This window comes from Bubalus bubalis, chromosome 9, assembly GCF_019923935.1.
Source record: "Bubalus bubalis isolate 160015118507 breed Murrah chromosome 9, NDDB_SH_1, whole genome shotgun sequence".
NCBI lineage: Eukaryota > Metazoa > Chordata > Mammalia > Artiodactyla > Bovidae > Bubalus > Bubalus bubalis.
Window position 1 is genome coordinate 83,882,936 of NC_059165.1, and position 26,685 is coordinate 83,909,620.

General features: G+C 41.5%; 1 protein-coding gene across 2 annotated transcripts in view; it reads right to left on the minus strand.

The window, feature by feature from the left end:
* Positions 1-23,982, minus strand: part of ALDH7A1 (aldehyde dehydrogenase 7 family member A1) — a 34,897-nt gene extending 10,915 nt beyond the window's left edge. Inside the window, exons 1-10 of one of the 2 annotated variants that reach the window (XM_006056363.4) lie at positions 23,742-23,981; positions 21,939-21,992; positions 21,187-21,252; positions 15,019-15,099; positions 14,536-14,659; positions 11,248-11,380; positions 9,156-9,200; positions 6,126-6,203; positions 4,185-4,282; positions 1,600-1,641 (exon numbers count right to left, since the gene is read on the minus strand). In XM_006056363.4, coding sequence (XP_006056425.3) covers positions 1,600-1,641; positions 4,185-4,282; positions 6,126-6,203; positions 9,156-9,200; positions 11,248-11,380; positions 14,536-14,659; positions 15,019-15,099; positions 21,187-21,252; positions 21,939-21,992; positions 23,742-23,933 — 913 coding nt within the window. In that variant the 5' untranslated portion in view covers positions 23,934-23,981. Of the gene's footprint in view, positions 1-1,599; positions 1,642-4,184; positions 4,283-6,125; positions 6,204-9,155; positions 9,201-11,247; positions 11,381-14,535; positions 14,660-15,018; positions 15,100-21,186; positions 21,253-21,938; positions 21,993-23,741 lie in introns of both variants that reach the window. The other variant, XM_044947836.2, reaches the window with a different exon arrangement.
* Positions 23,983-26,685: the final 2,703 nt, after the last annotated feature.

The window sequence follows — 26,685 nt, forward strand, 5'->3', positions numbered from 1 at the left end:
TTGTCTTTGTCAGTTTTACTTGCCTCCACCCTCAACCCCACAGCCGATTACAATGGCAGCTTCCATGGGCCATAGAGAGCCCATTGGGACCCTTCTGATTTATTACCAACATCAAACCAAGCTCTCTAACAATATCTACACCCTCACCTGCATCAGTCTGTTCCCTTAAATGCCACTTATTCCCCCCTCTATAGAAGTTTTTTAAAATCTCTCAAATCCCTCGTGCCCTTTACTCCCTCACCAGATGACCTTACCCTGCACTTGCAAAAAATCTTGGATAAGCCCTTTCCTGCTTCCTCTGCAACTCTGAAGAGATCAACGCAAAATCACCTCCAGATTCCTCTCCCCTTTTGTCTATATTCCTTCCTCCTACTCTTCTGCCCTCTGAAGAAAAAACGAGCATTGTCTTTACAAGATTAACCCTTCCAGTGATACACTGTATTACTTATAACTCTTTCCTTTCCACTCCTTCCATAAACTTACAGTCCCAATTGCCTTTTACATCCTCAATTTTCCCCTGCCCAGTCTAATAGCATTCTCAGACTAATGTGATGGTTAAGAAGGTAGTTTGTAACAACCAAACAGACCAAAGTTCTTATCCATCCCCATCCCTTTTTAGTTGTGTTATTTTTACCTTTTCAAGCCTCAGTTTCCTCACCCATAAAATGGAATACTATTATCTGGGGTACTAATGGACGATAGGAAGGAGTTTTAGAAAGAGAGCTGTGCTCTGGCGTCTGATTGCCAGGATACAAATGCTGACTCGGTCACTTTAGGCACATATCATTTTAAGCCTCAGTGTAACCTTCAAATGAGATTAATAAAGGTATCTGCCTCATGGGACTACTGTGGGGATTAAATGACATATGGCATATGAAACAGGTTATCACAGTACTTGTCAAATGCCTAGTGATCAATAAATGCTAACTGTATTTTTTAATCAGCTCTCTTTTACAAGATTAGACATTCATCCAGAACAAATCCTTCATCATACACTTTTTCTATTTCTGGTGTCCCCCACAAACACAAAAGTACTGAACACAATAATGACAGCAATGTACAATTAGGAAGTCTTTTTATCATAAAATTCATGATTCTATGAAGTCTCAACCAACTGATATTCATTATATTATCCAGAAGTTATGCTGGTGGACTATTTCCTTTTGTGTCAAACAAGTGAAAAAGAGAATTAAATAATCTCTAAGACTATAGCTAAGTGATAAAAGACCTTAAGGAAGTGTTGCTTCCCAATGTGAAAGCACTCAACATTCCCCTGATGACAAACTAGTATTTCTGGAAGCAGATCATATAAGAGTGACTTATTTATTCTAGAGAAACATGTGGCCAGTTAAAAAAAAAAAATAGGAGAACAAGAAACACGCCACATTAGAAAGTCTCACACACAGGTTCTAAGCCCCAGGGAACATTTTCCAAACATGAACACACTGTGCTCTGTCTCATAAGGAAAAGTTCCCACGCACGGGAGTTAGATCTCAAACAACACACAACAGATGAGTTCTCACACGAGTTCTACACATTCAGGACGACTACTAAAGCTATGTCAACCAGAAAACAAACAAACAAAAAAGGCAGCCTTACCTATAATGGCATTGTTTCCTCCAAGTTCTAATAAACTTCTCCCTTTAGAAATATATAAACACAAATTAATGCCTATTTCAGTTTATTGCACACACCTGCAAACCACAGCCTATCCCATTTGCTTTACTTTCAGATTTAAAATATAGCATGAGCATAAATCAGTTGTACCTTAAGGAAAAGAAAAAAGAATGAGCATTGCACTAATGTCAAGATGACTGATTTTAATAACTGTATGATGGTTATATGACAGAAAGTCCTTGTTCTTAGGAAATACACAAACATATTTAAAGGAATACAATGTCTTCAACTTTCTCAAAAGGTTCAAAAACAATATACTCTCACAATATGTATGTGTTTTTGTGTGTGTATGTGTGTGTGTGCTGCTGAAGAGAAAGTGATTTTAAAAATGGGGCAAGTGACTGGTAAAACTTATTAAAGAGTATAAGGGATTCTTTGTGTTAGTCTTGGAATTTCTCTAAGCTTGAAATTATATCCCCTTAAACTCCAGTTAGTGTAAAATGGTACAGTCACCGAGGAAAATTATATGACAATTTCCCAAGAAGTTAAACACAGTACTACCATAAGATCTAACAATTCCACCTCTGGGTACTTAACCATAAGAAGTAAACAGGGGCCTAAGTAGTATTTGCAACAGCATTTTTCACAATAGCTAAGAGGTAGAATCAACCCAAGTATCTACAGACAAATGCACAGATAGATAAACAGTGGTATATCCATACAATGGAGTGTTACTCAGTCTTAAAAAGGAAGTTCTGACACATGCTACAACATGGATAAACCGTGAAGATACTAAGCTAAGCGAAATAACTGAGACACAGAAAGACATCTACTGTATGATTCTACTTGTAAGAGGAGGCTCTTAGAATAGTCAAGTCTGAGACAGAAAACAGAATGCTTGTTCCCAAGGGCTAGGAGAAGGAAGAAATGGGAAATTGGTTTTTAATGGGTAGAGAGTTGGGAAGACAAAAAAAGTTCTGGAAATGGATGATGGTGACAGTTTCACAACAATGTAAGTGCAAATGTACTTAATGCAACTGAATTGTACAGTTAAAAAAAAATATATATATATAAACCAAATGTTAAGTTTTGTTATTATATATATATACACACACACACACACACACATTACCACAATAAAAGAGTTTAAAAATTATGTGCTCATTGTAGAAAATTATTTGGGGGGAAAAAAAAAAGGCAAAAAAGAATCAAATAAGCCAAAGGCATGGCACAAGTTACCATGAAATCTCTCCTCATAATTTGATACAGTGCCTTCCAATCTCTTTCCTATACATCTATATTCAGTTGAGATCATAATAATCAATTTTGCTTTATTTTCTTAATAAAAGCCTATCAATTCAGTTTTTCTCTAAATTATTAAGAGCTGTATTTTTTAAACATCACAATATAGCATCCCATCACCATGATACAAGCCAACTTTTGTTTAACAACTTCTCTAGTGTTGCATATATTAGATGCTGATTACCTACCTCTTGATTATCTACTTAGGTCAGGGGCAAAGGGTATGAATATTACAGCTCCTGATACACGGTGCCAACTTACATCCCAGGAAGGTATACAGGAAGTTATGTACACCATTCTCATTTTACACTCCTGAGCACCGAGATTTGAGATCTGTTTGCCCCAACTTAGAGCTGTGTTTACTACTGACCTTTTAAATATATATTTATTTTTTCTTAACTGCGCTTCAAAATCAGCTTCCATGTAAGTAACTTTTATTTACTTGTGGTAATAGCAGCATATGTAACAACAGGAGAATATGTTCTCACCTCCACTACTCTGAAACAGTTAAGCATCAAATGAATTTTTATTTTTAAAGGATTTTTAAAAATTAATTTATTTTTGGCTCTCTTGGGTCTTTTGCTGCGTGGGCTTTTCTCTAGTTAGACTGAGGGGGCTACTCTCTAGTGTGGGCTTCTCACTGAGGTGGCTTCTTTTGTTGCAGAGCACGGGGCTCTTGGGCATGTAGGCTTCAGTAGTTGTGGCTTCTAGGCTCAAGAGCACCAGCTGGATAGTTGTGCACAGCTTAGCTGCTTCAAGGCATGTAGGATCTTCCTGGATCAGGGATCAAACCCATGTCACCTGCAGTGGCAGGTAGATTCTTTACCACTGAGCCACCAGGGAAGCCTAAGCATCAAGTGGATATTACATTACATAGGGATGGGGCTGTTATTACCAAAGCCACCAAGAGCTACATCATAAATGAGAGAAGAACAGACGCAAGTCTTCTATACTACATTCACTCTAGGTCCTGTACTCTGAATAGTCCTGTTTAAATCACGAGTTTTCTTTTTTTACTTGCTAAACTGGTCTGATACAGATTAATAAATACATTTGATATGATTCTACTACAGTCAGTTAGGGAGGGAATGACATCCTTTTCCAAATTATGGTATTATATCTGCTGTTAATATTAACCCACTATTAACTATATCTTTTCTTTTACTTGGACAGTCAGTCAAATAATCCATGGGAAAAAACCAATCTTTAGATTGCACATCCATAGTTGAGGGTATTAAAATGCTCATTATAAAGCCAACACTTACCAAACCTCTCCTGTACCATGAGGGCCACCTGTTTTCCCACCTGAGTGCTCCCGGTGAAGGACAGCAGGTCCACTCGCTCATCCTTGGCCATCGCTGTGCTGCAGGGGAACAGACACGGTCATCCAAGCAGAGAAGCCCAGCAACACTGGCATCGGACAGTGCCTGACCCATTCTGGGAGCTCTCCATAAACCAAAATCGCCTCAAGGATGTTGTTAAGGAAGATATTCCTTCTTGTACTGATGGGTGACTGGACATTTCAACTGGAGCATTTCCTCGATGAGCATCTCAGTTATTTTGAAGTCTCTTAAAACTGATTCTTTCAAGAATTAAAAGTTTAGGGACTTCCCTGGTGGTCCAGTGGTTAAGGCTCCATGCTCCCAATGCAGGATGCACGGGTTCAATCCCTGGTCAGGGAACCGAGATCCCGCATGCTGCATGGCTTGACTAAAAACAAATAAACTCTTCAAAATAAAATAGTTAAAAAATATTTTGAAAAAGAATTAAAAGTGCAAAGACTGTAGAAAAATATCCTAATCATCCCTCATGGAAGCTGACTTAGAAAGTCTGTGCTAGGATTTCCAGTTTCTAAGGAAGGTAGACCAGACACTGTCAATCTGAACCTCCTTGCTTATAGCTCAGTGCTTCAAAGGGTGTGCTGTGTGCCAAGCAAGACAGACGAAGATTCAGACCAATGCAGGGCTGGAAATGCTTGATGACACTGTGCACGTGGGCTTCCCCAGGTCAGCCCAGAACACATGGGCACTGACACTCGAGGGGGTTGTGCTTAAAGCCCTCTTGCACACACTACTGTTATCATCTGAGCTATACCAAGGCCAACTTGAAGGACTGCACGTCCTAAGTACAAGAACAGAGTGGGTCAAAGGATAGACATGTTTTGAATGTCATGTTTTAAATGACATTTAGATAATACTTCACTATATGCACTCTTTATATAGGAGTTGTATTTTCTAAATAAAATTTCTAAAATGTTCTCACTTATCTAAAAAAAAAAAAAGTCTTTACTACTCCTTTTTTAGACTGCCCATTAAGTTCGATAGATGGAGACAAGAGTAAGACTTTCACCATACCAGTAAGGGTTCTAAGACCTGACTCCTAGGAAACATTACCTAATAAAAAGTCCAGGCCAGTAGAACCAGCTTTTACCATGGTTCAGAGAAAGTATAGTCCGTTCCAGCTGAAAAAGGAGGTTGTGACTTTCTGCCAAGTGAAAAAAGCCAAACGCAAAGGCAACGTGTTGTATGATTCCATTTATAAGAAATATCCCAGACAGGCAAATACAGAGACAGGAAGTAGAAGAGGGGCTGCCAGGGGAAGAGGGAGGGGAAGTGACTGCTCTGTGTCTCAGGCTCTTTTGAGGGGCGGGTAACAAAAATGTTCTGGAATAAGGTAATGAGGATGGCTGCACAACACTGTGACTATTCTAAAAACCACTGAGCTGTATATTTTTAAAGAGAGAACTTTATGGTATGTGAATTACATGGCAACTTTTGAAAAACAACAAATCAGAAGTTGGGTCTCCAGGGTTCCCGTCTTTGGTCACGGAGGAACCCAGAGAATATTCTACGTGTCCTCGGTGGGGAGTGAGACGGCAGAGCACAGCTCCAAAGCTCTGCTTTGTAAGTGAGCACATTGATAAATCAAGCGCCAGGAAACCACAGGCTGCACGCTGGCACAGCAATGTGTAACACGAACACCTTACAAGAGTGGCTCTGGGCAATGAAAAAGACAATTCTCACTCACCCTCCAACAACAGCTACACATTAATGAACTAAAGCCCGGTGAGATCTGTAATAGTAAAGATTTCAAAACACCACTCTCACCTCCTCCACTATACTGGGTTTTGAAATTCTAGTAAAGATGATTCTAGGTGATCATCCCAGGTCCTTCAGCAGAAGGACACTCGGGGCCTGCTGACTCACCCGATATCTGCTCCACCGCAAGTCAAGGAACAAATTGCACCAGGCAGCTTGTTGTCCTCCAGAACTTTGGCTATTATCCTAGAAAAGAAAAGGCGATTTTAAGGAAGGGACTGATTTAATTTCTTACCATATTTTGAAAAATAATAAATTCCAACCATTTGGCTTTCCTTTTTCAACGTTCACTCCTGTCCCTCAAATATCTAGGCCTCACATACTAGAGGAGGTTTTCAAACACTTAAATGCAGAACTTTTTTTTTTCCCCTAAAAAAAACTTCAGAAGAAGACAGGCGAAATACACAAAAGACCTAAAGCACTGGTCAGGAAGTCCAAGTGATCACTGTTCTCAAATACCTTCTGCCCAACTATGAAGACATCCAGTTCAAAGTGGTAAACTGATTGCAGGGCTTTTGGGGGGCAGGTTGGGGGAGCCCTTTCTCACCACAAATCCATTAAAATAATGTTAAAGAAATAAAAAGGGATATATGGAATAAAACCCAGAAAGATGAAGAAAATGAAGGATAGTTTCCATTAGCCATGAGAGGTTTTGCTGCATCTCTTCCAACCAGAGCCAGCTAGAGAAAGGGTAAAGGATGAGACAGGAAAAAGGTTCCCCAAACCAAGAGGGGATGTGGAGGAAACAGCAGAGGACTCAGGACCTGCTGCAGAACCCCAGAGAAGTTCAGGACTAGTGTCTACTGGCCTCCCACCAACCTCTCAGTCAGGAAACAGTGCCCCACCCACCAGACTAAAGTAAGGTGGACAAGCACAGTCCTTTCTTAAGTCTATGCTTACAACTGAGGCTGTTAGAGTCAAAACGAGAAACACAGTTCGATGCTATTTAAATCTGATGTTAAGTTGTAAAATATGGCTCCAGTAATTTCGATTTCTCTGAAACAGGGTTCTTTCATTGATTTTGAGCTTCCTCAGGAGTAGGTGCCTCAATGGGGCAAAAATTCTTTTGATCCATCACCCCAAGCTACTGGCTACTTTCTACCTGGTATTTCATAAAGATCTAAATCCTATACCCACTTCCATAAAAAAGATACCATTATCATACCCAAGTAAATTCTCCACTTGGCCCCCAAATGTCCTTTACAGCTGTTTTCTTTCCTCCACCCATCAAGGGTCACACGCTCTAGTTGTCATGTCTGAGACTAAGGATCAGGTTGTATGATTCTCTCCAGGGACTCAGGGTGTATCTGCTGTCTGCACAAGCAGCTGACTGCGCCTGAAGGGCAGGCATTTTGCTTTGCACCTGCGGGTAAAAGTTAATCAAACCCTCTTTCCCTAATTCATGAGAATCTGACCTTGGGTTAACTCTTCAGTTTTGTTCCTCAGCTTACCTGATAAACGCCAATGTCAACAATGCTATCTAGACAACATGGCTCATGGTAAAGGCAACCCCTGACTTATCACCCCCATCTAAACTGGAATAAGGACCCGTGAACTATGACTGGAACCTCATGCTTTTGCTCTTCTCTGAGCGCTGTGGCTTCTGTAACTACATGCCCCTCGTGAGTGGCTGAAAGCCACACATACAAGAATTGTTACAAGACTCTTTGGTTTCTGTGGGGCATTGAGCTTCTAAGCCAAGGTAACCCCTGTCCAGTGTAGATCTCAGCTCCTTTGCCCCAGATAAACTGCTCCAAAAACAACGAATGAAGAGAAATACCTGTACCTGATGCTATCCTCCCAGAAAACTATGTTCCTGTCTATATCCTTCTGAACAGACAGGTACAATATGTAGTCATCTTATGAGTCTGAACAGCAGCTGAATTTAAAAACTCCCCGTGGAAAAAAATAAATAAATAAAAACTCCCAGTGGATGGTATGATACCTTTGGTTAACTCCAGCACAATCTATCATTTAACTTACTGTCTTCTATCACAAAAATCAGATGATATTCTCAATCATCTAAAAAAAAAATCAGCCATGTTCCTATGTGAACACCTCAAACCTTTCAAAGGTTTAACCAAACAAATATTTAAAAGCACAATTAACTTCATGCTTTAGAATACCAAAGCAATAACTGAAAACACCAAAATAATAATTTAATCAGCTATTTTATAACAACTGGCAAGTCAGTTCACCATGTTCATATTAATTGTTTGCTTGTTTTGTTTTTTGTTTTTAAGGATTATTTTTTAAAATTGCCTAGGGGAATCTCACCATTTTTACGTGTTTTGTATATGGGTTCTTTTTCATATTTAATTTGAACCCTTACCTTGAAAGATATTGTTTCCTCAATATCACACATTCCTTTTAATACTGACACACACTACTCTCTTAGCCGACTTTTTGCTTCCTAAGCCAGTGTTCCTAAATGATCTTCTAATATTAAGGACTCTCTTATGAATAGACTCCATCACAAGCTCTCTGCCAATAATTCTTAAATCAGAGAATGCAGGCCATGAAAACAAGGCATCGTCAAGGGCCCATCATCACCCACACAGGCAGCCATTTTCCTCTATACGTTCTCTAATTCTGGAATGATAAATTAGTAACATGGATTTTAGGAATAAATAAAACAGTAATTTTTAACCAAAAGATGAAATACATTTTAGACAGCGTCAGAAGCATCAGTTGAATAGTATAACCCTTTCTTTGTTTTGCTAAGGTCTATTAAACAAGAGCAATAAAAGTATCAGCCTGAGTAGAAATTAAGACCATTAACATGCTGCATAGTTACAGCATATAGCCCCTAAATTGCAAGATTATTTCTTCTCCACTGGATTTGTTTTTATTTTGCAAGTGACCAAAAAAAAAAAAAAAAAAAAGTTTTAAGAGTTCAAGTTCAACATTTATATCAGTATCTGGCATGTTTCCCACGACTTAAATGACATGGCCCTGAAAAGGATCTGTAAACTACACAATGATATAAAAATGTTATCACAATCAAAGAACAGAGTTTATCCAGATTCTATGCTAAAATAAATATGACACTTTCATGTCAGATTAAAAATTCAGTGCTATCAATCACCCTTTTACGATTCTCCCAGACCCAGGAAAAAGAAAGCCACACATACTTACCTTGTGACTGCAACACTGATGAGGGAAGTTGTAGGAGCTCCTTTCCTTGTAAGAGTAAAAAATAAGAACAAAAAATCAGCTTCATTTGGTGACAATCATAAATACCTTTTATTTTTAAGCAGAAGCAACAGTCTTTGTGAGAAAAAGTTCTAAGTAAATAACACAGCCTAATAACTGAAAGAGAAATCAGTCCTTCGGTTTGGTGCCTCTGGGGTCCCAGGGACTAGAACACTTTCATAAGTACAAAAATGGCCCTGAGCAGTTATGAACCTGCTTGCTGCACTGATCACAGGAACTTTACATTAACCTCTGCCTATTGTGCAAACTGAGTAAAACAGAGATCAATCAACATGAGCTTTCCCTAGAAGACTCAGGGGGCTTCGGAAAACCATACTGCTAGCCTTTGGTAACATGATGCCAAATCATTAAGCCTTCCAACTATGCCTTGCTTATATAGCCTTTGAGTACCGAGAACAACACTAAGATCAGTACAGACTAGTGGGGCAGACACAAAATGGGCAAAGACAATTCTCCTGGTTCTCCTGATGTAAGTTGCTCCATTGAACATGAACGCTAAAAGCAAGCAACTGTTTTGTCATCTATAAACACTGACATTTCCCCAGCTAACTTTTACTACTGCATATTTTATAGCGATGTAACATTTAACACAGCAATGAGAATACTGGCCAAGTGCCTCAAAATCACTTGGGAATTCACTATTAAATTTTTACTGAATTAAAAAAAAAAGAATCGTGTTTCTAAAAGAAAGTTGTGACTTATCACGAGTTCTCTTTTCCCTCCTAATTGTTTATTCAGTTTTCTGCTTGTGAAATGTAGCATAATGAAGACTGTATCTGGTGTTCAGTTCAGTTAGTCGGCCGCTCAGTCGTATCCAACTCTGCCACCCCATGGACTACAGCATGCCAGGGTTCCCTGTCCATCACCAACTGCTGGAGCTTCTCAGGGATTTGGCTCCCAGTTTCTTGCACACCCAGTATCAACAACCTCAGAACTGTCTGAATGACAGAAGGGCCTTTGTTATGCTACTGAAGTAACTAGTGCCCCTCCCCACAAGATATTCAGGATGGGAGGTGGTGATGAGAAAGATCAATCATGGGGAGGGAAGGAGGAAGACTTGAGTTCAGTCACATGTACAGTGATGTACTCAATCATGCCAATGTCATAAAAACCCCATAAAAATTCTGGACGCCGAAGCTCATTGATGCCTTCTGGTTATGAGAGTGATAAGTCCTGACCTCACAGGGAGAGGGCAGGGATGCTCTGTGTTTGAAACCCTTCTAAACCAGGCCCTAAATATACCCTTTACAACAAAAGTGCAACCATTAAATACTGCACTTTCTTGAGTTCTGTGGGCCATTCTAATGAATTACTGAAACCAATGTATGTGCAGTGCTTAGTCACTCAGTCGTGTCCGACTCTTTGTGACCCCACGGACTGTGGCCTGTCAGGTTCCTCTGTCCATGGGGATTCTCCAGGCAAGAATACTGGAATGGGATGCCATGCTCTCCTCCAGGGGATCTTCCCAACCAAGGGATCAAACCCAGGTCTCCCGCATCGGAGGCAGATTCTTCATCATCTGAGCCACCAGGGAAGCTCTACTGAAGCCAGTGGTAACCTCCAAATCTGTAGACAGCCAGTGAGAACTGCAGATGTCCTGAGGACGGGGAACATTTGCAGCTAGCATCTTAAGAAGGAGGAGTCTCATGGAAGATTGAGCCCTTAAACAGGTGGAGTCTGACACTGAGCCCAAGCAATTAATGTCAAAATCGAATTACAGTATACTTGCTTGGGGAAGAAATAATTAGAAGGAAGAGGGTATAAGGTTGTGTCCAAAAGTTAAGTCAAAAAATATAAATTTTACCAATGGTAAAACATGTAAAGAACTAAAACCCAACATTTCACAACTAGCAGCTGTCACTTGCTGTGTTAACAGAAAGACTAGTAGAAAAAATTTCAACTAGCAGAAAACATTTCCATATGCAAAGTACTACATTTGCAATACTTTCAGTAGTACCTGAAAACGGAGACTTTTACCATCTAACTAGTGGATAAAAAAATGAACCGTTCTTACCAAAGACAAGCATTCCCACAGATCATGGCAATGGCATTGTTCCAGCCATACACGGCCACAGGGAAGTTGAAAGCAGTGATGATTCCAACCAGGCCTACAGGATTCCACTGCTCAATGAGAGCATGGCCAGGTCCTGACGACGAAGAAGGCATGCAACATGCTTAAACACATTAATTTAATGCCTGCCGAGGTCACAAGAACAAAGTCTGCAATATTTCAGTTTCAGAACAAAGATGCACCAGATCATGTGGGGACTACAGATGCTTTGAGCAGATCACCTTACACAGCTGGGGAACACTGGTACATTCATCAGCATACAATAAATGCTGTTATTACCAGACTATCTTATAAACCATAAGGATATCCATTAAGCCTCTACTCCTCAAAGGAACTCAGTGGATCAGGGCAGTGCCAGTCCCATCTGGGAGACAAGGAAACTTCAGAGGGTAAACGAGACATGTCCTCGGTGATGTGATCGCCAACGGCAGGGCACAACCACAATACAGGAGTCACGACTCTCAGGGCCATGTTCCTGACGGTGCTGGATGAAGCCCTCAGCTCACCTCTCTAAATTCAGGACAAGGTGACTCATGTACAGCGGGAAAAAAGTTTTACTAACTACATAAACGTTGAATGAATTAACTGTACACATCTTTACATACATATACGAAAACTGAAAATATAAATTAAAACAGTTGTATCTTATAGACCAACTTAAGTCACCATAATCCCACAAGTTGTTGTTGTTCAGTCGCTCAGTTGTGCCTGACTCTTTGCAACCCTGGGGACTGCAGCAGCCCAGGCTTCCCTGTCCTTCACCATCTCCCGGGTTTGCTCAAACTCACATCCATTGAGTTGGTGATGCCAATCAACCATCTCACCCCACAAGAGCCTTATTTAATCAAAGGCAGCTGAAGCAGTGAAGAACCAGAGCAAGGAGTGCGAAGGTTCATGAAACCTGGCTAAAAGCATTAGGAAGGCTGCACTCCCAACCATCTACCTTTCTGGCCATGCTCAGCCTGTCAGCAAGAACAGGGAACCCAGGACTTGTTCCACCTCACTCCCAGGCCCTCCCTTAGTCCGGGAACCCTATTCTCCCTGGAGGTGATGTGCTGGTACAGTCTCTTCCTCACAGAGCCTGTCTCCTCCTCTCTGCCCCTCCCGTCCGTATCCTTCTCTCCAGGGAGACAGCATAGCTCTGATGACATGATGCCCCCCACTTGCCACACTCCAGCAACCCCATCACTACTGGAGCGGCCCTCAGGATAAAGTCCAAACTCCAGGAAAAGTTCCTTCCAAGGTTCTTCCTCCACCCATCTCTCCCTTCATACTGCGCCCTCAGGCAGGGCTGAAGTAACACAGTTCCCCAAATAAGCCAAGTTCTCCCATCTTAAGCTTTCACACAGGCTTCTTCCCCGTTTAAAACCACCCTTGGGAATACCCTGGCAGTCCAGTGGTTAAGATTTCATGCTTCCACCACAGGGCACAGGTATGATTCCTGGTTGAGGAACTAAGTTAAGATCCTGCATGCCGTGTGGCCAATAAGTAAAAATAAACAAAATTAAAATGCAAGGAATCTACAGCTTTATACATTTCTTGAGGGAAAGGACTACACTTTTTCAACCAAGTATTACCTATTAGATCACTTGGCAGACACTCAACAAGCATTAATTGAATTAATGAAGTCAGTTACCCAAGAGCTTCTGTGTAAATGAATAATCTATTTTTTTAATGTGTAAGCAATTGAAAAGGATTTTAATTGGTGAGTCAGACATTAGAGCAGGCAAAAATCAAAGTTAGTTGCTTGCACATATATACCTCCCCAAATTGGCAGTTTCCTTTCTTAACTCTGAAAAACCTCTGAAAGTGTTCACTCTAAAATTAACCTTGGCTAATGGGACTCACTGTTACATAGCAAATTATGGACAATAACTGTACATTTGAAAAGAACTCCCTCTTTCTACCAGCAGGGAATTTGCCCAATATTCCAAGAGGAAACAGGAAAACGTGATTTTTTTAATGTCTTTTCCTGATTATAAATGTAACCTAATTCCCAGTGTGGAAACTTTGGAAAATATAGCAGGCAGACAATACCAACCATTAATAATTCTGCCTTGCCAGATAACCAGCATTACTACTTCAGGAGGTTTCCACCTCTGTGCTTTCAATACAGTCACGTGAATTCACCTGCTTTGCTCCACTGACATGGCAAACACACAAACTGTGAAAGCCCTTGTCCCCATCACTGAGTACAGGCTGCAGCACAGTTTAACTGCCAAAGACTGAAAACACCTAAATATGTATTACTTGGGAACTGGTCATCCTTGCAACAAAACAGCCATTAAAAAAAAAAAAAGATGAAGGAAGCACCTTATTGGAACAATATGAAACAATTTCTAAGATACAATAAGTAGGAAAGGAACACATGGTTTGCTACATATCTGTTTGCACCTGAAAAAGCTCCAGAAAGATACACTCAAGAAACCAGAAACATTTGATACATTCATGGGAATACTATGGAGTATCCCACTGGGAGGAGGAAAATATTTCTTCCTTCACCTTTTTAGTCTTTAATTCTGTGAAACGAAAAATACTATCTTTTCAAAAAAAAATCAAAATAATCTAAAAATAAGTTAAGTATATATAAAAAAAAGAAGACAAAAGAAGTAAAAATAAGTACAACTTTCCTATAAAGTTTGCGGTTGGGGAAGGCAATCTTTATGATCTCTTGACAATATCTGCTAATAGACTGCCAAAATTATTTGCTCAGGCTTTGTCATGATTGGACATTTAGGCCATTCCCATTGTTTCCTGTTAATGGGACAATGCACGCCCTAACACTTGAACCTCGGTTGCATTTCAGATTATTTACTTAAATCAAGATTCTGCAAACTTGCATTAAATATTTAATGGATTTAAGGGAAACTTGCATTAAATATTTTGGGGATAGATATTTTTCCAAACCGTTTTCCAGATAAGATGGGTGATTCACTTCAAAGTCTCCATAAAAAAGTGTCAGTCTCACCCATGAATTTACCAACACTGAGCTTTATCTTAAAAAATTTAAAAAGTTTAAGCATCTTGATCTGATTATTCTCACCTGTTTTAATTTGACATTTTCATATACAAGTATTTTGTGGAAACTGCTCACAACCTGACTTTCTTAGTAAAGAGATTAAACACATTTTCATATACAAGTATTTTATGGAAACTGCTCACAACCAGAGAATCTTGGGGAGTTCTCTGTCTTGGAGTGCAATACTTCACAGAACTGACTTCACTGCTTACTTTCAGAAGGCAGGATGGGTCCCCCAATCATCCGAGATAAGCCAACAGCATAATCACAAACATCCACGTATTCCTGAACTTCTCCCACACCTTCCACCAAGATCTTCCCCATCTCCAGAGACACCTAAAAATACAAAAGACCAAGAAGCATTTTTCCAACAGAATTCCTGCTTTAAACATTAAATTTGAGGTGGGGAAAGCAAAACATTTTGTTTCTGCTTTGTGAGGGTTATAAACCACAGTCTATTCTTATTTTTCTGAAGAATTTTAAAGCCCAAGAATTGTCTTCACATTTTCCTGTCCATCTTGTTAATCCTTCCTCTAAAGAAAAGATTTTTGAAATATATAAGTTACGAATTTATATACATATTTTTGAAGTACATAAATTATGACCTTAAAAAAATCACAATCTTATACACAAAAGTACAAAACAGCCTTATTCTTCACTCAACGTACTATATATTTACTACAAAAATACTTTACCAAGCTTCCTAGTACTTGGATCTTCTCCCGCAAGGCATCACCAATCTGTCTCACTACTTCTCCTCGCTTTGGAGCAGGAATCTAAGGAAGGAATGGCATTTTAGTGTCTGCTGAAAAGTGTAAGCTCATGTCTATTATCACAGTACTAATGTGCTGTAATAGAACAAAGCACAACCACATCAAAAACATCTGTTTTGATCTCATCAGTGTCTGACATGACAGGCCTTAAAACCCATTCCAGAGACCGAGAAAATATACAAATGAGACATTCTTGGTGAGCAAGGGCTGTGCCAAGTACAGAGAGAAATTCAGATTGAACACAACTTTTTGGGATGACTCTGCATGCTTAGTTGTTTGTTCCTTCAGCCGCGTCCAACTCTCTGCGACCCTATGGGCCATGGCCTGCCAGTCTCCTCTGTCCATGGGATTCTCCAGGCAAGAGTACTGGAGTGGTGGGATGACTGCTGCTGCTGCGTTGCTTCAGTCGTGTCCGACTCTGTGCGACCCCAGAGACAGCAGCCCACCAGGCTCCCCCGTCCCTGGGATTCTCCAGGCAAGAACACTGGAGTGGGTTGCCATTTCCTTCTCCAATGCATGAAAGTGAAAAGTAAAAGTGAAGTCGCTCAGTCGTGTCCAACTCTTTGCGACCCCATGGACTGCAGCCCACCAGGCTCCCCCGTCCCTGGGATTCTCCAGGCAAGAACACTGGAGTGGGTTGCCATTGCCTTCTCCTCTAAATACCTTACATAACCTGTAACCCTGTATGATTCCCAGTGATGTTTTCATATGGCTCAAACTGATTGCAAACCCAAACCCTAAATTCAGCTTACTTAGGCTGGTGTCCAAAATCCATTCAAATCATACCACTCCCTCACGAAATACTTTCTGAGCACTTACTGTGTGACATCAGCAGTACTAGGCACTGGATCTAAAATAATTGAGGCACTCCTGGAGCTCAGGGCTCTTCTTCTCTCTCTCTCTTCCCCAAATGTACACCAAATATCCTCGTATAGTTTTTCTAATCTAAGGGTAGCCTGGCTTTCTATAACATTTAAAATGCATCCTGCGCCCCCACTACTTTGAACAGGCAGTTCTACTTCTGGAAATTGAACATAAGTGTGCAAAAGGATAGGTTACAACAGCATTTACTGCAGTGCTGCTTCCAGTAGATAAACAGAAACCATCCAAATGCCCATCAGCACATGATTGGTTAATTATGGAATAGCCATAAAATGGAGGGCTTCCCTGGTAGCTCAGATGGTTAAGAATCAGTCTGCAATGCAGGAGACTGGGGTTCGATCCCTGGGTTGTGAAAATCCCCTGGAGGAGAGCATGGGAACCCACTCCAGTATTCTTGCTTGGAGAATCCCCATGGACAGAGGAGCCTGGTGGGCTGCAGTCCACAGGTTTACAAAGAGTTGGACAGGACTGAGTGACTAAGCACAGAACAGCACATAAAATGTCTGGACACTTTCTAAAAAGAATAAAGAAGATTTATTATAAGGAAAAACTTCTAAGAGCCATAACAAGACAACAACAAAAAAAAGCAAGATAATGCATACGGTAAGTAAACTTTTGCTTAAATTTGATGGAATATACAACAAGAGGTTAATAGTTGCAATTTCCAGGAAATGGAATCATAACATTTTGATTCTCTGCATTTTGTATGTCTGCAACATTTGCTATTTTTATGATACATGCACACTTTTGGAAACAGTAAACAAAAATTGTAACGTTAAATGAAACAGCAAAGATCCTCTGTATTTTCTAAGGCATTGAAATGAGCTGAACCAAATTTAGCCCACACATTTATAGCCTTAGCAAATTGGTTAATTTCAACTCAGAATGGCTAATTCAGTACACATGACTATTCTGAGCTTATTTATTCTATCAGTCTTTGAACCACCACTTACTGCATACATTTTATGTGCCAGACAGTATGCTATTCCCCAGGATTCAAGGGAAACAAGGCAGCTAGAATCAACTCCAATGGGGATGGCAGACACAAAACAGGAGATTATAATCTCACGTGGTAAGCGCCATGATGAAGCTAGACTACACAAGTGGACCACCTTTGACTATTAACCCATCGTTACTTGGGGGCAAGGAGGTGGGAAAGAACGGGGCTTTTTAGAGAGTTGAGGCCTTAAAGCATGTTTGGTGTTTGCCATCTGAAGAGGTAGATAAAGTAGAGGGAAATTATGGGGGACAGAGAAGATAACATATGCAAAGGCTAAAAGGCAAGAGAATATGATAATTTCAGGAAACTATAAAGACTTCAAAGAAGTAGGAGTGGAAAGTAGGGGCCACACTGCAAAGGACCAGGTAAAGGATCCGAAGAGCAGTGGGGAAATCACTAGAGGGTTCTGGACTGTGGGGAGAAAAATCACAGTGCATTTTAATTTTTTAGCTGCATCCCACAGCAGGCAGGGACTTAGCTCCCCGATCAAGGACCAAATCCAGGCCCACTGCAGTGGAAGCACAGTCTTAACCACTGGCCCACCAAGAAAGTCCCTCACAGTGCATTTTAAAATACCATTCTAGATGTGGTATAGAAAATGTTACCAGAGGGAGGAAAGATTCAGGCAGGAAATTATGAAGCCAGACAAGAGATGGTGGCTGTCTGGACCACAAAAACAGCAACAGAGATAAACAAACTGTTCAGACCCGGCAACTGATCAAGTCTCAACCCTGGGTACACATTAGAACCCACCACCCAAGGTTTAAACTACATTCCCTCTCAGACCACTCAAACTTGACTTTTTTTCTTTCTTTCTTCCCGTTTCCAAAATGATGGGTAGGAGCAGCAAGAGACAAAAAGAATGTCAGGGTTAAGTATGAGGTGAGGGATGAGGGTGAGCAGGAACCTAGGAAGACAGTCCCATTGCCAGTGTGGGTTTGACCAGCCCAGCACAACAGCACATCAATGACCTTAGACCCTCCTGAGACAGCCACCGAGGGTCCTCGTCCCTGCACACTTCACTCTGAAGTCAGGTTTACAGCGAGCATCAGAGGCAGCCATGAACAGGGAACTAAGAGCACTGAGTTCGTTATCTGCTGAGCCCTTCGGGAAGTATTGCAAAGACAACTGTGTTAAAGGGCTACAGAGACATATGTATACCTATGGCTGAGTCATGTTAATATTTGGCAGAAAACAACAAAATTCTACAAAGCAATTATCTTTCAGTTAAAAATTAACTGAAAAAAAAAAAAGAGAGAGCTACAGGTATCTGGAATCCCATTATGCAGCTGGAGAAGGCCCATTCAAGTTCCTGTCATCAAGAGAAGAGACTCTGGCTTTCCTCCTCACCAGGAATCCAGAAGGAAAGTGATGATACCCACAGGGGATGCAGACGGGCAGAAACAGGTGGCATTTGGACTAAATCAGCTCATGAAAGAAAGCAGCAGAGCAAGAATTCCCAACCAGGTTCTTGGTGGTTAGTTTTAGTTAAGAGAAACATTTTTATAAACTGCCTTTTCATATTGTCATACTCTGTCTCCTTTTTCCTTTAAAAAAAAAAAAGTTCCCTTTGAAAAATTCCAGGTCAAATACAAATGAACTAAATGGAACTGTGGTGTGTCCTCACAGGCGAGGCACCCAGAAGGGTCAGGGCCAAGCAGAAGTAGCCCCATGCAAGTAAAGAGCCAAGAGGAAAAGTGTGTACACCAGGAGGGGGCCAAGCTTTGTTCTGTTCATGTTTGAGGAGTCTTAGAGGCACACTGAAGAAATGCTCTGCTTCCTCCCTAAACTCTGGACTCAGTTGCTTAACTCAAATTCCAACAAGTGGGATTCCCATCACCCAGAAAAGCCACTCGTTCCCACTTAGCAGCCCCACTCTACGGAGAGCAATAAAACTGAAGAGCAGAAAAAGAAAGAACACTAGGTGCGGAGGCTGGCATGACTGTGGAAGAGCAGACTTCAAATCAGAACCTGAATTCAAAAACAGCAATAGCAAAGTACAGCACAATATTAAAGACATCACAGTGCCAACTGCCACCCCCCTGGGCAAAGCCAAGACTGACCTAAAAGTCAGTTCAGGGAAAGAGAAGACCCTGAATTCACACAAATCTTTTTTCAAACAAGACTGTATTTACTGTGGGTACATACACACATATATTGGAAGTTTCTAATCAAAAGTTCCGCTAGCATTCAAAACAGCACATGCAAAGAGTGAATCTTAATGCAACTTATGGACTTCAGTTACTACTGATGTGTCTATATTGGCTCACCAATTATAAGAGGTACCACACTAAGACAGGGTATTTATATAGGAAACTTAGGAGTTCAGAATAAGCCACCCCAGAATGGGCCAGTCCGACAAGTTCTTTGGCTTTACTTTGAGCTACAGATAATTAAGGCCCAGGAGACTCAGGAAAAGATTTCTAACTCCCCTTAACAGCCCAAAAGAAATTAGAAAGGGACCTGTACGAGGAGTTATCACCAGTGAAAACTTTTTTATATCTGACTTATCTGCATGAGAGGGAAAACATCTGCTTACCGAACACTTGCTCTGCTCACATTCCTAGCAACTGTCCTCCTCTTTGAAGCCCTGGGCTCCTACCCCTTTACTTAGCTCAGGATGGTGTATAAGCCTCAACTGCCTGGCTGCCTTTGGGTCTCATATCTTTATGTCTCCCCCTCATAAAAAATTAAAATTTGTTTTTCTCCTGCTAATCTGTTGTATATTGGTTAAGTATTAGACCAGCCAAAGAACATAGAAGAGAAGAATAAAAAATTTTCCTCCCCTACAGTTTCACCCTAAAACTTTTCTAAAACATAGTCTATTAATTGAAAAAAACAAAAGCAATACAGCTGTCCCTCAGTATCCATGAGAGATTGATTCAGGACCCCCACGGATTCCAAAACCTATGGATGCTCAAGCACCTTAAACAGAGTGGTGGAGAAGAGTCAGCACTCCATACCTGCAGATGTGAGCCCTGCAGATGTGAGCCCCGCAGATGGGGAATGAGCTGATTTAAAATAAGTTGACATGGCATCGGTCACTATTCTCTACACTGCTAGGGTGAACTTCACTTAGCACACTACTTTTGGAAGCAGTATTTTCTTTGTTCAAGGATTTTTTCAGTTCAGTTTTTGCTTGTATACAATAAACCCTGAGCCTAACTTATAGCCAAAATTAGTTAAAAGGAAACGTTCTTCCTGCTTTGCACAGAGGCAGTCTCTTGGCTAACAGTAACCCTGCATCCAATTCAGGGCTCTCCTGGAGAGTCTGCCCTTCCCCAAGTCCCCAGAGCGACCACTGATTCCGGAGGAAAAAAAAAAACCCCACTGAGGCTCAGCAGTTCCAAACTCAGCAGCAGATGGTTCTAAAAATCAAACAGATACTAAGGTCTACCCCTGTGTGTAGGCATGCTAAATGATTAACTCATTCAACCCTTATGATAACCCAAGAGGTAAGTACACCTGGCCTCCCCTTTCTACAAAAGACAAAGCACACTAAGGCGGAATAACTACCTGGCAGAGCTGGGTTAACCTTTCAGGATATTCCTATAGCTTCAGGCCAAGTATCTCAGGCAGAAAACCAAAAGGGATGTTCAGGGTAAACCGGGAGATCCAGACTAAGCCAGTTCTTGACTCTCCCCTCCTCCAGAGCCTGGCCCTCATCTATCGACAACTCAGGGTGGTCCAGCCCAGCTCCAGTCAGTTCCTACACCTGCTCACAGAACTAGTTGAGACAGAGACGGGGGAGGCAGAATTAGCCTCAAAGCCTCATCAGACTGCCGAGGAACTGGAGCCTAGGCCCTATGAGAGCTGCTGCTGACACCACTCCCTCTGAACCAAGAATGCCGACCTACTGCTAACATCCCCTCCCTGTCCCTAAAAAAAACTTGGAGGTGGGGGAGGAGCATATGGTTTATTTTTAGCATAGATATTCCTTTCTCTTTGCTTAATTTTTGGAGACTTGGCTGTTCATAGATCAGTTGGAGACCAAAGTGTTCATAGATTGTTTACGCTACAACAGTACAGAGTTCTTTTCCCTTTAAAATTACCCTGCTATTGAAGGCAAAATATGGAAACGAGTACTAGTTTAGGACTACAGCTTAGAGATAGTCACAGTCCCCAAGAAGCTCCAGTTTCAGCAAGGGGGTGCTGGCTGCCTCCCGTCTGTCATTACGGTAGGTGTTTGTGTCCCGGACTCTACTTACATCTGCCCAGATGCTCCATGCTTCTCTTGCTTTCTCTACAGTTTCTTCATAGTCAGCCATGCTGGCCTAAATAAATATTTGGAGGGAGACAAAGGGAAAAGGAAAGGGCAGTGACGATCTTCTCCTAAGAACATAGACTTTAGGAAAATAACTGTAAAATCCCCAGTGACCCTAAGATTTGTGGTTTAAAATGATTATCACGGGTTATACTTCCCAAAACTTGCTGGAATTTGCTAAGTTAGAATCTGTACTTTTTAAAACCTTGCCTTTCAAAGCAAGGTCCAGGAGTCCCATCCATGAGCAATACCTGAAGTATATTAGAAATTCAGAACCTCAGGCTACAGCGTAGAGTCAAGAGGTCAGAACATTCATCTTAACCCAAGTCCCCTGGTGATCCAGAAAAACAGACCTCAGTGGAATCCCTCGTGGGTAGTCCTCTCTAAGGGTCTCCTTTTCCAGGGCACATACATTCTCATAGAGTACAGGGTCTCCCTGGGAATGGTTTTTTTTTTTTTCGAGCCAGGCAGTGTAGCATGCAGGATCTAAGATCCCCGACCAGGATCAAACACCTGTTCCCAGCAACTGAAGCCCAATATCTTAACCACTGAACCTGCAGGAAAGTCCCTCCCCCAGACATTTCTAAATGTAAAAAGGAAACATTCTTTGACTTTGTAAATTTGTATTACTCAGTGATCACTGGCACAAACTCCCTAAGGGCACTTTGCATTTAAAGAAAAAAAAAAAGCACTTACCTGTCTGACTCTTGCAATGGGCTCATTGTTAGCAGGACAATAGGTGGTGATAACCTAAAGCAAAAAGATGATCTACATAAATAGAAAATGGGGGAGCAGACCAAAAGGAGGAAGGTAAAAAGGAAGGTGGGCGGGGGCGGGAACTAAGATACAATAACCAAACTCAGAACCCTTACGTTGGTGGTGGTGGTTTGGTCACTAAGTCGTGTCGGACTCCTGCGACCCATGGACTGTAGCCCGCCAGGATGCTCTGTCCATGGGATTTTCCAGGTGAGAATACTGGAGTGGGTTGCCATTTCCTTCTCCATTAACTTGTTACAAACAGGAGACTAGAGTTTTCACTTTTGACCTGAACACTCAGAACAACCTTTTCGCCAAAACCCACCCTCGCTATCTAAATATTAGGCATTTAAACAAAAGCCTAAAAGTAACATGTTATTTTGCCTCTTCTTCCATTAACAGACCAAAGTTACAAGTTTTAGGGACTTCCCTATAGCTCAAATGGTAAAGAATCTGCCTGCAATGCAGGAGACGTGGGTCAGGAAGATCCCCTGGAGAGGGAATGGCAATCGGCTCCAGTATTCTTACGTGGAGAATCTCATGGACAGTGGACCCTGGCGAGCTACAGTCCGTAGGGTCGCAAAAGAGTCGGATACGACTGAGCAAACACACTCGCAGTTACACGTCTAGCTTATTCCCTCTCTCCATAACTCTGCCCAGCCTCTGGTCAGAGGTGAAAAGGCCAAGGCTAGACAACCATTCATGCATCGGAGAAGGAAATGGCAACCCGCTCCAGTGTTCTTGCCTGGAGAATCCCAGGGACGGGGGAGCCTGGTGGGCTGCCGTCTCTGGGGTCGCACAGAGTCGGATACGACTGAAGCGACTTAGCAGCAGCAGCAGCAGCAGCAGACAACCATGGGAAAGGTGTGTGTCCACATGAAGTGGAGGGATAAATTAGGAAAAAAAACAACCTAGGTATAGCTTTAAAAGGGCTTTCAGGAAGGGTATTTTATCCATGAACCTAATAATTGGATACCACAGGAAAAACAGGATAAACCCACCAATGGGGGATTGGGAACAATTAAAACCACCTGCACTTCCTACACCCACAGATAACTAAAAGATGCCTTTCCTCTAACAAAGCAGGTTCATTCAACAAACTGTTGGGATGTTATATAACGTTTTCTTACAAGTTTTCTTTCGTATGCAGTCCTCAAAAAAAAAAAAAAATCCAAGTAATAACAAGCTTATCTTTCCATCCTAGTCTATAAAACATTTTACTGAACATTATCTGAGTCAAGCTGTTAGGGTCTGGAAATAGAAAAATGCTGAAAATCTGGCCCTCAAGGAAGCTCTGAGCCCAATGACTGAAAAACAGGATTTCAGCAACTTCGAGCTTGCATTCCAGAGGATTTCAAAAGATAATATAATACTGTAGAACATTACCTGTGGCGCACGTCACATGTGAGGAGCCACAGTTAAGTAGAAAAGTCAGATGATTTCCACCGCCAAGTGTGTGGCATTTCGCACTAGAGTGTAGAACTCTGCTGTGCGGTTTTAAGTACGCTTGGGAAGTTCAACCCCTTTCTGCTCCAAAATGAACTCGATTCTCAGTAACACGCAGGACCTAATATTATCTAGTAGTACTTTTAATGGTTCTACTTGAGAAAACGTTTACTATGGACTTCAAAACTTCCCACCCAGTATAAGCCGATAGCGTCCGCGGGGATTAGGGCTGGGCAGTGCCTGTCCCGCCTCCTAGGGCGAAGAGAGGCCGCAGAGATTTGCCCAAGATATGCATACCTCTCCCCGGCCTCCCCAGCTTCCATTATATACGCCGTCGTTTTCCTCGCGGAGCCCCAGCTCCTTCAGCCAAGCATACTGGGGCTGATTGATGAGCAGAGTGGACATGAAGGCGGTAGGCCTGCTCCAAGATCCGGAGAACTTGCTCTTCCTTGCAATGCGCACGCAGAGCAGACCGGGAACGCGCCACATACTGAGTCAGGGATGCGAAGAGCGCCTGCGGCCCGAGGAACAACTGAAGTGGGGCCCCGCCCCCCACCCGGAGGAGCCCATTGGGTAGGCCCGGCCCCGCCCTCGAGTACGCCCCCCGCCGTCGCCCTGCCTAGCTGGATCTTGCGCGGGAGCCGGGAGCTGTAGCCTGGAGGTCAACCAGGGCCTGGAAAACAATGAGGGTGAAACCCGGAGGAAGTGCGCAGGCTACTGCCATCTAGTGAAAGACGGCGGGAACAGCGGCACCAGCTAGGAACTTTTTCCAGCAAAATATTGGCTCTAAAATACAGTGAGTTAGAGCCAGGCCTCTCAGGCTGTAATGTGCATGTGATCTCCCCTAGCTATCGTGTTAAATGCACATTGTGATTCTATAGGTCTGGACTAGGGTCTGAGAGTCGGTATTTTTAACCAGTTCTGGTGGAAAGGAGAGGATTGTTTCCGCCCCTTTGTTACATTACAAATTAGAGTTTTCTAATTAATGAAAAATTGTAAATTGTGGTAGTTCCCTCCAAATATTCTGCGTGGGTATATTCTTGCTTTTGAAGAACAAAGACAGTTTTGATCAATTTCCTTTTTTCTCCATCGCTTCTCTCTTCCTGCAATATTCTTGCCATCCCCACCATCCCATCTGCCACCCTTAATTCCAGTAACTAGGCCTATCCTATTTAAGGGAAATGGCAACATCTCAATCAGCATGATTTGGGCAGGATTTTAAAATATACACACACTCTCAAATCCTTGCATAAATAAGGTGATTCCAAACCTACTTTCCCAAAATATTACTTCTCTGTACTTGCCTTGTGGCCTTCCACATGGCAACCAGACAGTTGAGAGTCACACATTTCTTTCCAAAGCCTGTGTTTTCCTCTCATGGTGCCTTTGCCCTACTGTTCCCTCCACGTGTAAAACCTTTCCTTTCATCTCTGCATTCAAGCTTTATCTGTTCAACCCTTAGAACATAAATGATTTCAACAAATCATGTTGAAATAGGCAGGTATCAAGCATCTACCAGAAACTGTGGTAAGTGCTGGTGATATCTGAATGGTGTTTCCACTTGAAAATGTTATACTTTTCCCCTATTAAGGCAAGGACCGCCCCTGACTCATCCTTGCATGACTCCACAATTCCCAGCATCCCACCAGGCTCACATTCATTTACATCATTGGGAAAAAAATGAACCTATGAACACACCTCAGCAGTAATACGCAAGGATACCCTGTTCAGCATTGGTGATCCATATCAACAACCCAGCTACTTCTGTCCATCCACTCCTAGGACTGATGCACTAATTTCCTTCATTTCCATTCTCAGGCATTTTAATAGAGAATTTAATTCTCCTCGCTTTCTGGCTGCCAGTAAGATTCTTTGTACATGTATCCCAACATCACATCCTTCCATTCTCTTCCCCTCCATTTGATTCAAAAAATGAAAAGACATTTACAGATGCACTAAATTTTAGAAGCAACACATGATGCTCTCAAGGAATGTTAACTTCCATCTCTTCACTAAGTCGAAAAGAGAGGTTCATGGTGGTCTCCCTCTAAACAAGTTTTGGGACGATAGACACTAGCAACTGCCTATATGGAAAATAGGGATTGCATCTCTCTTCCACCTTCTTTTTTCAAAACTTATTTAGCCTGTCAATAGGAGGTCAGGAAAAATCAACAACAATGAATTTTGATGGGGCAAAGCGGGAAAATATAGAAGTAAATGAATCCTATGAAGGCACATTTCACACTTGAAAAAGAATTAAATGGATTATACACGGAAGCATATATAAAAACTGCAAAACCCTACAGAAATTTAAATGTCAGGATATCTTGAACTAATTTTGTATTAAAAGGGGAGGAGTTAGTAGATGCCAAATTCTACTTTCCAAATGACTTATCAAAGGCCTCAGAGAGTGGTTAAAAGACTCTGGAGTCACAGCATAAGTACAAATGACCTGTGCTGGGGAAGTCCTCTGTGAATACTAGCTGTCTTTATTCTTCAAAGATAGTTGGCCAGAAGGCAGAGTGATACAAACATGCATGCTTGCCCCAAGGCAGCAGTAAATTGGAGAAATCACCACCACCCAGAATATAATGTCAGCATCTGATTTTTCAGAACACGAGTGAGTGACACTAACTATTGCCCTGGGCAAACTCAGATTAATCAAGCTCACCAAAATATCAAAATGTGATTTGCAACTAACATGCTGGCTTAGTATTTAATGGGAAAAATTATTCTCAGAAAGGACCAACCATTCACATCCTCTAAATACTGCGTTCTCTCCCAGGATACATTCTACCTATCTAGTGGTTTAATGAGCCCAGTGTCAGAAGAAGAGTTATTGATTAATAATATTTGATTCCAGCATTCAATGGTATCAGGCTACTAAATTAACCTCTAGATTCAATGCAATCCCAATCAAAATACCAAAATTGGCAAGCATATTTTAAAGTTTAAATGGAAAGGCAAATGATCTAGAATAGTCAAAACAGTTTTAAGGAAAAAAAAGAACAAATCTACGTTACCTGACTTTAACAATTATTTTAACAATTTTACAATTGTTACAAAGCTACAATAATCAAGAAAATGTCACACTGGTATAAAGACAGAAATAAAGATCAATGGATCAGAAATAGGGTACTCAAAAATAGACTTTCACATGTATAGTCAATTTTTAATGAAGGTGTCAAAGAAATCAAAAGAGAAAGAATAGTCTTTTCAACAAAGAGTGCTATATTATTTG